The 12862-nt window shown below is 37.7% G+C and overlaps 1 protein-coding gene across 3 annotated transcripts in view; it reads left to right on the top strand.

Moving 5' to 3' along the window:
• Window positions 1-12862, top strand: part of IQCM (IQ motif containing M) — a 453243-nt gene that overhangs the window by 139617 nt on the left and 300764 nt on the right. For all 3 annotated transcript variants that reach the window (XM_027599769.1, XM_027599770.2, XM_027599768.2), the window contains exon 6: window positions 2977-3067. In XM_027599769.1, coding sequence (XP_027455570.1) covers window positions 2977-3067 — 91 coding nt within the window. The remainder of the gene's footprint in view (window positions 1-2976; window positions 3068-12862) is intronic.

Here is a 12862-nt window from a genome sequence, read left to right as displayed (position 1 = left end):
GAGTCAGAAGTGATGGAAATTGAATGGTTGATTGATTCCAATTGAATGAATGGGCAATTCCAGCTGAACTCTGAGGAAAATGTGGTAAATAGTGTGAAGGACTAGAGTCCTTTGGTTGGCAGTTCTAATGCCTTATGCTCCATGTGTTTGATTTCATACAAAACCCCCAGATAATTATTGTTTTACCTGCATTTTCTTTTCCCAGTCTCTCTGTCTCCTATTTACCAATTATTCTAACCAGAAGTGATTTATAATTTATGGATGGGGTGGCTGGGTGATAGATATTGGGGAGGGTATGTGCTATGGTGAGCGCTGTGAATTGTGTAAGACTGTTGAATTACAGACCTGTACCTCTGAAACAAATAATACATTATATGTTTAAAAAAAAAAAAGAAGAAGATAGCAGGAAGGGAAGAATGAAGGGGGGAAAATTGGAGGGGGAGATGAACCATGAGAGACTATGGACTCTGAGAAACAAACTGAGGGTTCTAGAGGGGAGGGGGGTGGGGGGATGGGTTAGCCTGGTGATGGGTATTAAAGAGGGCACGTTCTGCATGGAGCACTGGGTGTTATACGCAAACAACGAATCGTGGAACACTACATCAAAAACTAATGATGTAATGTATGGTGATTAACATAACAATAAAAAATTAAAAAAACCTAATGATGTATGGTGATTAACATAACATAATAAAAAAAGAAAAAACAAAAACAAACAAACAAACAAAAAATATATAATTTACATTCCAGAACTGAATTCTAGAGTTTGGTGTAATTGGTCTAGAGACTAGATTTTACATAAAGGGAATAGTTATGAACTCTGAGATGATATAATTTGCCCAAAGTCACACAATAGTCTGGTTCCCCATCCAAAGGTTTAGTAAACTAATTAGAAGTAATGTTGAATTTTTTATATGCTTTAATTGCCTTTCTAGAAATCTCTCTTTTCTTTGAGGGATATAACTATACTTATTTTTTATTTTGGATGCAGTCCTAACATGATTTAGTTAAATGTCACCAAGGGGGCTTTTAGTTTAGCATTTAAATAGATTATGGCCAAAGTTTTTAACAGATTTTTTTCAAAATGGGCATATAGGGGTGCGTGGCTGGCTCAGTGGAGCATGCAACTCTTGATCTCAGAGTTGTGGGTTCAAGCCCCATATTGGGTGTAGAGATTACTAAAAACAAAAATAAGTTAAAAAAACCCAATAAAATGGGCATATCTTTTGCTTTATTAATTATTATAGTAACACAACTTACTTTCTTTAGCATCACTGTAAAATTCACTCCTTAGATCTCTGGATCATACATCTCATGACCTTTCCTCCCTATTGTTTTTCTCCTTTGCTTTTTTGCAGTGATTTTTGCTGTTAGTCATGCTGTCCATTGAGAGTCACATTTTATTAATTGGTATATCCTACATCTCCCCTCTCTAGGAGTTAGGACAACAATTTTCACTAAGTAGATATTTCTGAAATAAATAAAATAAATACGCCTGTTGAGTATCATAGCGATTAACAATGCAGGCTCCAAAGACTGCCTGCCTGCATATTGACTCTACCTACTGCTAGCTATATAACCTTGGGGAAGTTAATGTCTGTTTCCCTGCTTCAGTTTCCTCATCTGTAAGATGGGGAGAATAACAGAACCTAATATATGGTGTGCTTGTGAGAATAAAATATAACCCAGGAACAGCAATTAGCACACATAGCATATGGCAAATATTTTTAAGATTCAAAATTATAAATTCCTTCTCTACTTCTTCATCTTAGTATGTTTCTTAGTCTGCCATGTGTCTTTACTTAAAGTGTGTCTTTTGAGCTCCATAGTCACCCTCCAAATTAATAAGCAAGGCAGAAATGACCCTCTTTCCCTGATTAGCACCTGAGGCCCCCTGAGCCACGCCGGCAGTAATGATGAAGGAACTTATAGTCAGAGGGATACAGGTTGGAGTCCTGGCTCTGCACCTTTTAATTTACCAGATCTTGGGTAGGGTGCTTTCCTCCCATGTAAAAGAGTAATCACTGTGCTTCACCAAAAACAAACAAAAATGCCAAGAACTGGTTCTGAGGCTGAAGTGTGAGATGATTTGCAGGGAATGCTGAACAATACCCCTGGTATATTATAAATAGTCCATACATTTTAACATTCTGTTTTCCATTTCTCCAAAATTTTTATATTTTCTGTTATATGTTTTAAATCTAAATTAACATAATGTGGTCAACTATGCTCCTCTATTTGTTAGCATTGATACACCAACCAGTTTGTAAATATTTCCGAAGTAGAGGGTTTCATTTCATAAGTTCCCTGTATCTTTAATATATCTTTAACGTACCTGAGCTGGTAGCTAGAAGGTGCTTTAGAGATATCAACTTAATATTTTGTTATAATGTTTCAAACTATGTTAGTTCTATTATCTGTACAAAATACAAAGTAATAGGTATTTAAAAATATTTATGTAAATTTTCTCTCTAGACTCCAAGAACTAGATTTTTTTTTTTTAAGCAGAATTTTGCCTTTCCTGGACTTCAGTCTTACTCTATCAAGTTGATGAGTGTTCCTATTTACATTAACTAATGATTGCTAAATTATTTTAAAATAGCAGACTCTCCTATAAAAGCTAAGCCTTATGATGATAATAATGCTGATATGTATAAATGAGGCTGTTGGTATTCATTGGTATGTGCTGTGCTATTGCAGACATTTCTCGAGGAGCTATCTCCTTTCTGATATATGCAGTTCATTTACTCTATACCTTCAGTGCTAAATTTTAGTAATTGCAGAACATCTGAGGAGCAAGGGGTGAAAAAAAAACACTCAAATGTGTTTTTAGAGTATCTTTGTGTTAGTAATTTGTTTGAAAAATTTTGTATCTCTTGTTATTAAAAAATCTGTGATTTGCAATTTAATTCAAAAAATGCACTTAGAACTTGAAAACAAATCGTATACAATTAAAACTTATTTTTTTAATTCCAGAACAAGTTAAACTGGGTAAAATAGTGACTAATATTGAATCAGTGGGTAAAAAAATGGAGAAAGAAAAGCATCAGCACCATGGGAAGTCCAGGTAATGTGTAATTAGCTATAACCTATAGAAAATGTATCGTTTTATTCTACTGTGCCAATATTTTCTGACCAATTGTCATGGTTTCTCAAGTCTATTAACACCCCATGCATGAGGCTAATTTATCCTTCTGCTTGGGTCCCTCAAAGCATATCAATTATCAAAATTTTAGTTTTCAGTTCAATTAACTTTTGAACTGGGGGATGTCTGAGTAGTTAAGCAGACCATCTGGGTTTTACAGTGCATAAACTCAAATCCAATTTGTGGCTTTCTTGAGAAAAATGCCATATTTTATAATATTACAAAAGTTTGGAATTTTAATAACTCATCAGCAATTATGGAGCAGAGTTAAATTATAATTTTTCTTTTTTAATTTAATAATTTAAAGTTAGTCTTTTTCCAATAGAAGGTGAGGCTGATTCTATAGAGCAGAGCTTCAGGATAGGCGCTTTATGCATTGCTTCTGCTTTCTAGAGGTGTGTGGAGATGGGTCAGTTACTTTTCTGAATTATTGCACTAACTGTCATTATCATCTTCAAGATAACTTTACAATTGTGTACATAACTGTTGACCCTAGAGCTACAGAACCTTTAAAGGCCCTTCCAGCACATTTTGTAGGAACATTTATACTTGTAGAATGTAAAAACTGCTCGGTTAAAATGTATTTTTCAGGGGCTTGTTTTACATTACTTCACAATGTAGCCTTGTCAGAAGTTTGGGGTAATTGGCACAGTTGTAAGTAATAAAAATTTGAGAAAATATTGCCCTGGCTATTAACCATGGACCTTCCAGCATTTATATGGTGAACTGTGCTTAACAGTAAAAGATTCATGCTCACAAGTAACCACTTTCTTGGCTTAATTATAATATGATATTCAAATTTTGGAGAATGGAATGTAGGTACAGTTCTAAGACTAAGGATTTGGTTTTATCCATGGTTGGGGAAGATATCAATTGCAAAAGAAAAGAAATGATTGTATTGGGAATTTACCAGTCTTTAAAAATTTACTTTTGGCCTTTAGTTAGTTTAAGCTGAGACCCAGGTTGGTCTAGCAGAGTGATAACTCCTAAAAGAGCAGTTAGCAGACCAATTTGACCAAATAGTTGAGAATTTCAAGTAAGCTATTAGTAACTGGAAAAATTAACTGAACTAATTTGAAAACTACCATTTTCAGTATTTGAGATGGGGCCAAAAAATTTGAGAAAGAATAATAATGACTTAAGGACAAGTGGAGCACTCATTAATAGTAAATACGATCAGATAGAATATCTTTCAGTATGTCTATCTCCAGAGAGTTGAGTATTTCTCGAAGAATTGTTTCTTCTGCAACTGGTGGAAGATAAAGGTCTCTTGACACCCTGACATCCATTTTTAATGAAAACATGTCCTCCTTAATGAGGAAGATCAACATCCTCTGAAATTAAGAGCAAGTATGCGTACTTCCAGGGACAGCCTGGGGCACATAAAGCCTGAACTTCAATCCACCAGGGTTGCTTTGTCTTTATTTATAGCTAGCTTATGGCGGTAACTTGTTTCCTACCTTAGTAGTTAGCTTCATTTCATTAATGTTGGAAGTGGGATGGGAATACAGAAGGGAAGACAAATCAGTGTTCTGGGACATGGTGACTCAAGGTGTTAGAACACCGGTGTTTAGCTAGACAAATAAGATGCCATTAGAGTGAAATTTTTATTGAAATCTAGTTCACCACATAGTAATGATAAAAGAAACTTAGCAATGAGGATATAAGCAACAGAAAGGGAAACAGAATCAGAAATCAGGAAGGGGATGGTTAACAATGCAGGGACAGGCACTGGCACTAATTAGCGTGAATTGCCCAACTCTTTGTGAGACTTTTGGAAGATTTCTGTTCAATACAAATAGACCCCTGTGAAGGAAGCTATGTATAAACTACCTACAATTCCCCTGAAGATGCCTGGGAAAATATTAATTTCTAAGGTGACACATAATATTTTTAGGTAGACCATAAAAATACTGGCTCAATGAAAGAAATTTCCTTGGATAATACATGAAGAAATATAATCTTATAAATGTATGATTTCCTTTCCCCAGACTTCTCTATGTTTGATTTGTGGAGGGAAAACAAAATCAACTAGCTCTGCATTTTCAAATTTAAGTTTAAAGATGTGAAGTTCTTCAATGTACCTTTGAATTCTAACTTCAAAGATTATTATACATTAACATACTTTTTTATGACAATAATGATAAATGTGAGTGCATTCTGAATGTTAATTTTCCATCAAGGAAATTAATTTACTATGCACTTATTTATCAGAACGATTTTTTTTAGTTTATAATATTTGGTGCATTTGAAGGTATGACAGTTGCATTTCTGTAAATGCATTCTGTAATTCAAGCAAGTGAGACAGGACTTCAACCCCCAGTTTTGTGATCATTGGGAGTTTCTTATGTGTTACATGACAATTTGTATTTAGGCTATTCTGATCAATTTAATAATAAAATGAGGAGGGGGGCGGAGGAAGATGGCAGAGGAGTAGGAAACCAGGATTTCGTCTGGTCCCAGGAGGGAATTGAGCTGGATAGGGATCAAACCATTCTGAACACCTACGAACTCAACAGGAGATCGAAGAAAAGAATAGCAACAACTCTCTGAACAGAAAAGTGACCACTTTCTGGAAGGTAAGATGTGAGGAGAAGTGAATCCGAGGCAATATTTGGGAGGATAGATGGCGGGGAGGGGGCCTCTGTCGGCCGATTCTGGCAAGTGATAGAGCAGTGGAGCACAAAATTGGAACTTTTAGATGTCGGCTCCGCTGAGGGACATTGCTCCAGTGGCTAAGTGGGGGGTAGAACCCTCGCGGGACAGTGTGGTCTCAGGACCCTCGGGGTCACAGAAAGACCGGGGGTGCCTGAGTGCGGCAGAGCTCCCAGGTATCAGAGCAGGGAAGCCGGCTGCAGAGATGGAGCCAAGGAGTGGGCTCTCAGCTCGGGGTTGCCATAAACCGTGATCCGCAGCCCAGTCTGGCCACTGCTCCTCCAGCAGGGACCCAACAAGCAGCAGATCTGGGGAGACCCCCCTTCCTCCCCTGGGAGGAGTGGCGTGGGAGTGCACCGCAGGGATCTGCTGGGTTTGGAGACTCCACACGGGGTCATTAGCCAGAGATAGAAACGCTCGGTCACAGGCCGAGTGAGCACGGAGTGGGGGAGATGGAGGTGATTGACTGCTTTTCTCTGGGGACGCTCTAAGGAGTGGGGCCCCGAGTTCTTGGCTCCTCTGGGGTGGAGAGTGGGAGGCCGCCATTTTCACTCTCATCCTCCAAAGCTGTACAGAAAGCTTGCAGGGAACAAAAGCTCCTGAGAGCAAACCCAGGCAGATTACTTAGCCTAGATCAGCAAGGGCAGGGCAATTCCACCTCTGGCAAAGGCATTTGGGAACCATGGAAACAGGCCCCTTCCCTGGAAGATCAGCAAGAACAGCCAGCCACGACCAAGTTTACTGTACAATGGGAACAGCAGAACTCCAGCGCTAGGGGAATACAGCACATAGAATTCATGGCTTTTTTACCATGATTCTTTAGACTTTCAAAGTTAATTTTTTAAATTTTCTTTCTTTTTTTTTGAATTTTTCTTTTTCCCTTTTTCAGCCAACACCTTATTGATCCCTTTGTTAAAAAATCCTTTTTATTTTTCATTTTTAGAGTCATATTCTATCCCTTCATAGTAGATACCCTTATTTTTGGTATATATATATATAAGTTGTTCTCCCTTTAAAATTTTGAGATATAGTTTCTTCTAACAGATCAAAATATACACTAAATCTCTAGTGTATGGCTTTGTTCTAGTCTCCTGCCTGATCACATTCTCTCCCTTTTTTTTTTTAAATCTTCCTTCTTTTTTCAACCAACTTCTTATGAATTCCTTTTATAAAGTCTTTTATAATTTTCATCTTTACAGCCATATTCCATCCCTTCATCATATTAACCCTTATTTTTGTACATATATAAGTTTTTCTTTCTTTAAAATTTTGGGAGGCACTTTCTTCTAACAGACCAAAATACGCCTAAATCTAGTGTGTGGCACTGATCTATACACCAAATATGATCATATGATATATGATCATATTTGATCATATTCTGTTTTATTGTTTTGTTTTTGTTTGTTTTTATCTATTTCTCTTTCTTTTTCTCTCTTTCCCTTTTTTTCCCCCAGTTTCAGGTCTTTTCTGATTTGTTTAGTGTATATTTTCTGGGGACATTGTTACCCTGTTAGCATTTTGTTCTCTCATTCATCTATTCTCCTCTGGACAAAATGACAAAATGGAAAATATCACTTCAACAAAAAGAACAAGAGGTAGTACTGACTGCCAGGAACCTAAACAATGTGGACATTAGTACGATGTTGGAACTAGAGTTCAGAATGATGATTTTTAAGATACTAGCTGGGCTTGAAAAAAGCATGGCAGTTATTAGAGAAACCCTTTCTGGAGAAATAAAAGAACTAAAATCTAACCAAGTCGAAATCAAAAAGGCTATTAATGAGTGCAATAAAAAATGGAGGCTCTAACTGCTAGGATAAATGAGGCAGAAGAGAGAATTAGTGATATAGAAGACCAAATGATGGAAAATAAAGAAGCTGAGAAAAAGAGAGAGAAACAACTACTGGATCACAAGGGCAGAATTCAAGAGATAAGTGATACCATAAGATGAAACAATATTAGAATAATTTGGATCCCAGAAGAAGAAGAAAGAGAGAGGGGGGCAGAAGGTATATTGGAGCAATTTATAGTAGAGACCTTCCCTAATGTGGGGAAGGAAACAGGCATCAAAATCCAGGAGGCACAGAGAACCCCCCTCAAAATCAATAAAAATAGGTCAACACCCCGACATCTAATAGTAAAACTTACGAGTCTCAGAGACAAAGAGAAAATCCTGAAAGCAGCTCGGGAGAAGAGATCTGTAACCTACACTGGTAGAAACATTAGATTGGCAACAGACCTATCCACAGAGACCTGGCAGGCCAGAAAGGACTGATGTGATATATTCAGAGCACTAAATGAGAAAAATATGCAGCCAAGAATACTATAACCAGCTAGGCTGTCATTGAAAAATGAAGGAGAGATAAATAGCTTCCAGGACAAACGAAAACTAAAGGAATTTGCAAACACGAAACCAGCCCTACAAGAAATATTGAAAGGGGTCCTCTAAGCAAAGAGAGAGCCTAAAAGCAGCATAGACAAGAAAGGAACACAGAAAATACACAGTAACAGTCACCTTACAGGCAATAAAATGGCACAAAATTCATATCTTTCAATAGTTACCCTGAATGTTAATGGGCTAAATGCCCCAATCAAAAGACACAGGCTATCAGATTGGATTAAAAACCAAGACCCATCGATATGCTGTCTGCAAGAGACTCATTTTAGACCCAAAGACCCAGATTGAAAGTGAGGGGGTGGAAAACCATTTACCATGCTAATGGACACCAAAAGAAAGCTGGGGTAAGAATCCTTATATCAGACAAATTAGATTTTAAACCAAAGACGGTAATAAGAGATGAGGAAGGACACTATATCCTACTTAAAGGTCTATCCAACAAGAAGATCTAACAATTATAAATATCTATGCCCTTAACATGGGAGCAGATAATTATATAAGGCAATTAATAACAAAAGCAAAGAAACACATCGACAACAATACAATAATAGTGGGGAACTTTAACACCCCCATCACTGTAATGGACAGATCATCTAAGCAAAAGATCAAGAAGGAAATAAAGACTTTAAATGACACTCTGGACCAAATGGACTTCACAGACATATTCAGAACATTCCATCCCAAAGCAACAGAATACACATTCTTCTCTAGTGCCCATGGAACAATCTCCAGAATAGATCACATCCTAGGTCACAAATCAGGTCTCAACCGGTACCAAAAGACTGGGATCATTCCCTGCATGGTGTCAGACCACAATGCTTTGAAACTAGAACTCAATCACAAGAGGAAAGTCTGAAAGAACTCAAATATGTGGAGGCTAAAGGGCATCCTACTAAAAAATGAATGGGTCAACCAGGAAATTAAAGAAGAATTAAAAAAAATTCATGGAAACCAATGAAAATGAAAACACAACTGTTCAAAATCTTTGGGATGCAGCAAAGGCAGTCCTAAGAGGAAAGTATATAGCAATACAAGCCTTTCTCAAGAAACAAGAAAGGTCTCAAATACACAGCCTAACCCTATACCTAAAGGAGCTGGAGAAAGAACAGCAAATAAAGCCTGAACCCAGCAGGAAAAGAGAAATAATAAAGATCAGAGCAGAAATCAATGAACTAGAAACCAGAAGAACAGTAGAACAGATCAACGACACTAGCAGCTGGTTCTTTGAAACAATTAACAAGACTGATAAACCCCTGGCCAGACTTATCAAAAAGAAAAGAGAAATGACCCAAATCAACAAAATCATGAATGAAAGAGGAGAGATCACAACCAACATCAAAGAAATACAAACAATTCTAAGAACATATTATGAGCAACTCTATGCCAGCAAATTAGATAACCTGGAAGAAATGAATGCATTCCTAGAGATGTATGAACTACCAAAACTGAACCAGAAAGAAATAGAAAACCTGTACAGACCTATAACCACGAAGGAAATTGAAGCAGTCATCAAAAATCTCCCAACAAACGAAAGCCCAGGGCCAGATGGCTTCCCAGGGGAATTCTACTAAACATTTAAAGAAGAATTAATACCTATTCTTCTGAAACTCTTCCAAGAAATAGAAATGGAGGGAAAACTTCCAAACTCATTTTATGAGGCCAGCATTACCTGGATCCCCAAACCAGACAAAGACCCCCTCAAAAAGGAGAATTACAGACCAGTATCCTTGATGAACATGGATCCAAAAATTCTCACCAAAATACTAGCCAATAGGATCCAACCGTACATTAAAAGGATTATTCACCACGACCAAGTGGGATTTATCCCTGGGCTGCAAGGTTGGTTCAACATCCACAAATCAATCAATGTGATACAATACCTTAATAAAAGAAAGAACAAGAACCATAATATCCTTTCAGTAGATGCAGAAAAAGCTTTGACAAAGTACAGCATCCTGTCTTAATCAAAACTCTTCAGAGTATAGGCATAGAGGGTACACACCTCAATATCATAAAAGCCATCTATGAAAAACCCACAGTGAATATCATTCTCAATGGGGAAAAACTGAGAGCTTTCTCCCTAAGGTCAGGAACAGGGCAGGGATGTCCACTATCACCACTGCTATTCAACATAGTGTTAGAAGTCCTAGCCACAGCAATCAGACAAGAAAAAGAAAGAAAAGGCATCCATATCGGCAAGGAAGAAGTCAAACTCTCACTCTTTGCAGATGATATGATACTTTATGTGGTAAACCCAAAAGACCGCACCCCAAAACTGCTAGAAATCATACAGGAATTAAGTAAAATGGCAGGATATAAAATGAATGCACAGAAATCAGTGGCATTCCTATACACCAACAACAGTACAGAAGAGAAATTAAGGAGTCAGTCCTATTTACAATTGCACCCAAAACCATAAGATACCTAGGAATAAGTCTAACCAAAGAGGCAAAGAATCTGTACTCAGAAAACTATAAAATACTCCTGAAAGAAATTGAGGAAGACACAAAGAAATGGAAAAACGTTCCATGCTCATGGATTGGAAGAACAAATATTGTTAAGATGTCAGTGGTACCTAGAGCAATCTACACATTCAATGCAATCCCCATCAAAATACCATCCACTTTTTTCAAGGAAATGGAAGAAGTAATCCTAAAATTTGTATGGAACCAGAAAAGTCCCCGAATAGCCAGAGGAATGTTGTAAAAGAAAAGCAAACCTGGCGGCATCACAATTCCGGACTTCAAGCTCTATCACAAAGCTGTTATCATCAAGACAGTATGGTAATGGCATAATAACAGACACAGAGATCAATGGAACATAGTAGAGAGCCCAGAAATGGACCCTCAATTCTATGGTCAACTAATCTTTGACAAAGCAGGAAAGAATGTCCAATGGAAAAAAGACCGACTCTTCAACGATGGTGTTGGGAAGATCGGACAGCCACATGCAGAAGAATGAAACTGGACCATTTCCTTACACCACACAAAAATAGCCTCAAAGTGGATGAAAGACCTAAATGTGAGAGAGGAGTCCATCAAAATCCTAAAGGAGAACACAGATAGCAACCTCTTCAACCTCATCACAGCAACTTCTTCCTAGAAACATCGCCGAAGTCAAGGGAATCAAGGGCAAAAATGAACTATTGGGACTTCATCAAGATAAAAAGATTTTGTACAGAAAAGGAAACAGTCAACAAAACCAAAAGACAACTGACAGAATGGGAGAAGATATTTGCAATGATATAACTGATAAAGGGCTAGTATCCAAAATCTATAAAGAACTTCTTAAACTCAACATCCAAAGAACAAATGATCCAATGAAGAAATGGGCAGAAGACATGAACAGACATTTTTCCAAAGGAGACATCCAAACGGCCAACAGACACATGAGAACGTGCTCAGCATCGCTCGGCATCAGGGAAATCCAAATCAAAATCCCAATGAGACATCACCTCACACCAGTCAGAATGGCTAAAATTAACAAGTCAGGAAATGAGAGATGTTGGTGGAGATGTGGAGAAGGGGGAACCCTCCTACACTCTTGGTGGGAATGCAAGCTGGTGCAACAACTGTGGAAAACAGTATGGAGTTTCCTCAAAAAGTTGAAAATAGAGCTACCGTACGATCCAGCAGTTGCACTACTGCGTATTTACCCCAAAGATACAAATGTAGGGATCCGAAGGGGTACATGCACCCCAGTGTTTATAGCAGCACTGTCCCCAATAGCCAAAATGTGGAAAGAGCCAAGATGTCCATTGACAGATGAATGGATAAAGATGTGGTGTGTATATATATATATGCATCCATCAAAAGGAATGCTGTCTTGCCATTTGCAGTGACGTGGATGGAACTGGAGAGTGTTATGCTGAGCGAAATAAGTCAATCAGAGAAAGACATGTATCATATGACCTCACTGATATGAGGAATTCTTAATCTTAGGAATCAAACTGAGGGTTGCTGGAGTGGTGGGGGGTGGGAGGGATGGGGTGGCTGGGTTATAGACATTGGGTAGAGTATGTGCTATGGTGAGCGCTGTGAATTGTGCAAGACTTGTTGAATGACAGATCTGTACCTCTGAAACAAATAATACATTATATGTTAAAAAAAATGAAGAAGATAGCAGGAGGGGAAGAATGAAGTGTGAGAATTGGAGGACGAGATGAACCATGAGAGACGATGGACTCTGAAAAACAAACTGAGGGTTCTAGAGGGGAGGGGGATGGGAGAATTGGTTAGCATGGTGATGGGTATTAAAGAGGACACGTTCTGCATGGAGCACTGGATGTTATACGCAAATAATGAATCATGGAACAGTACATAAAAAACTAATGATGTAATGCGTGGTGATTGACATAACATAAAAAAATAAAATGAGGAGATTTTAAAATAATGATAGAATCTCTCATCGCATTTCACATTTATGTTAAAATTACCCTGCCATTTCACCTGAATGTTTGTAAAATATTTTGCTTAAGTGGATGAATTGTGGTCTACTTCTGTTAAAATCTTTCATTAATAGGAATCATTGAGGAATGCAATTAATTGTCCTAATTTGGAGACTTAAATATTTAACCATTGCATATTGGAAAAGAGCAAAGAAAACTGATTGATCAGTGTATCATGTCCCCATTGACATACAAATAAATTCAAGAATTTGAAATG

Source organism: Zalophus californianus, chromosome 2 (genome assembly GCF_009762305.2).
Source record: "Zalophus californianus isolate mZalCal1 chromosome 2, mZalCal1.pri.v2, whole genome shotgun sequence".
NCBI lineage: Eukaryota > Metazoa > Chordata > Mammalia > Carnivora > Otariidae > Zalophus > Zalophus californianus.
Note: the sequence above shows the minus strand (reverse complement) of the source record. Positions and strands in the feature narration are given on the sequence as shown.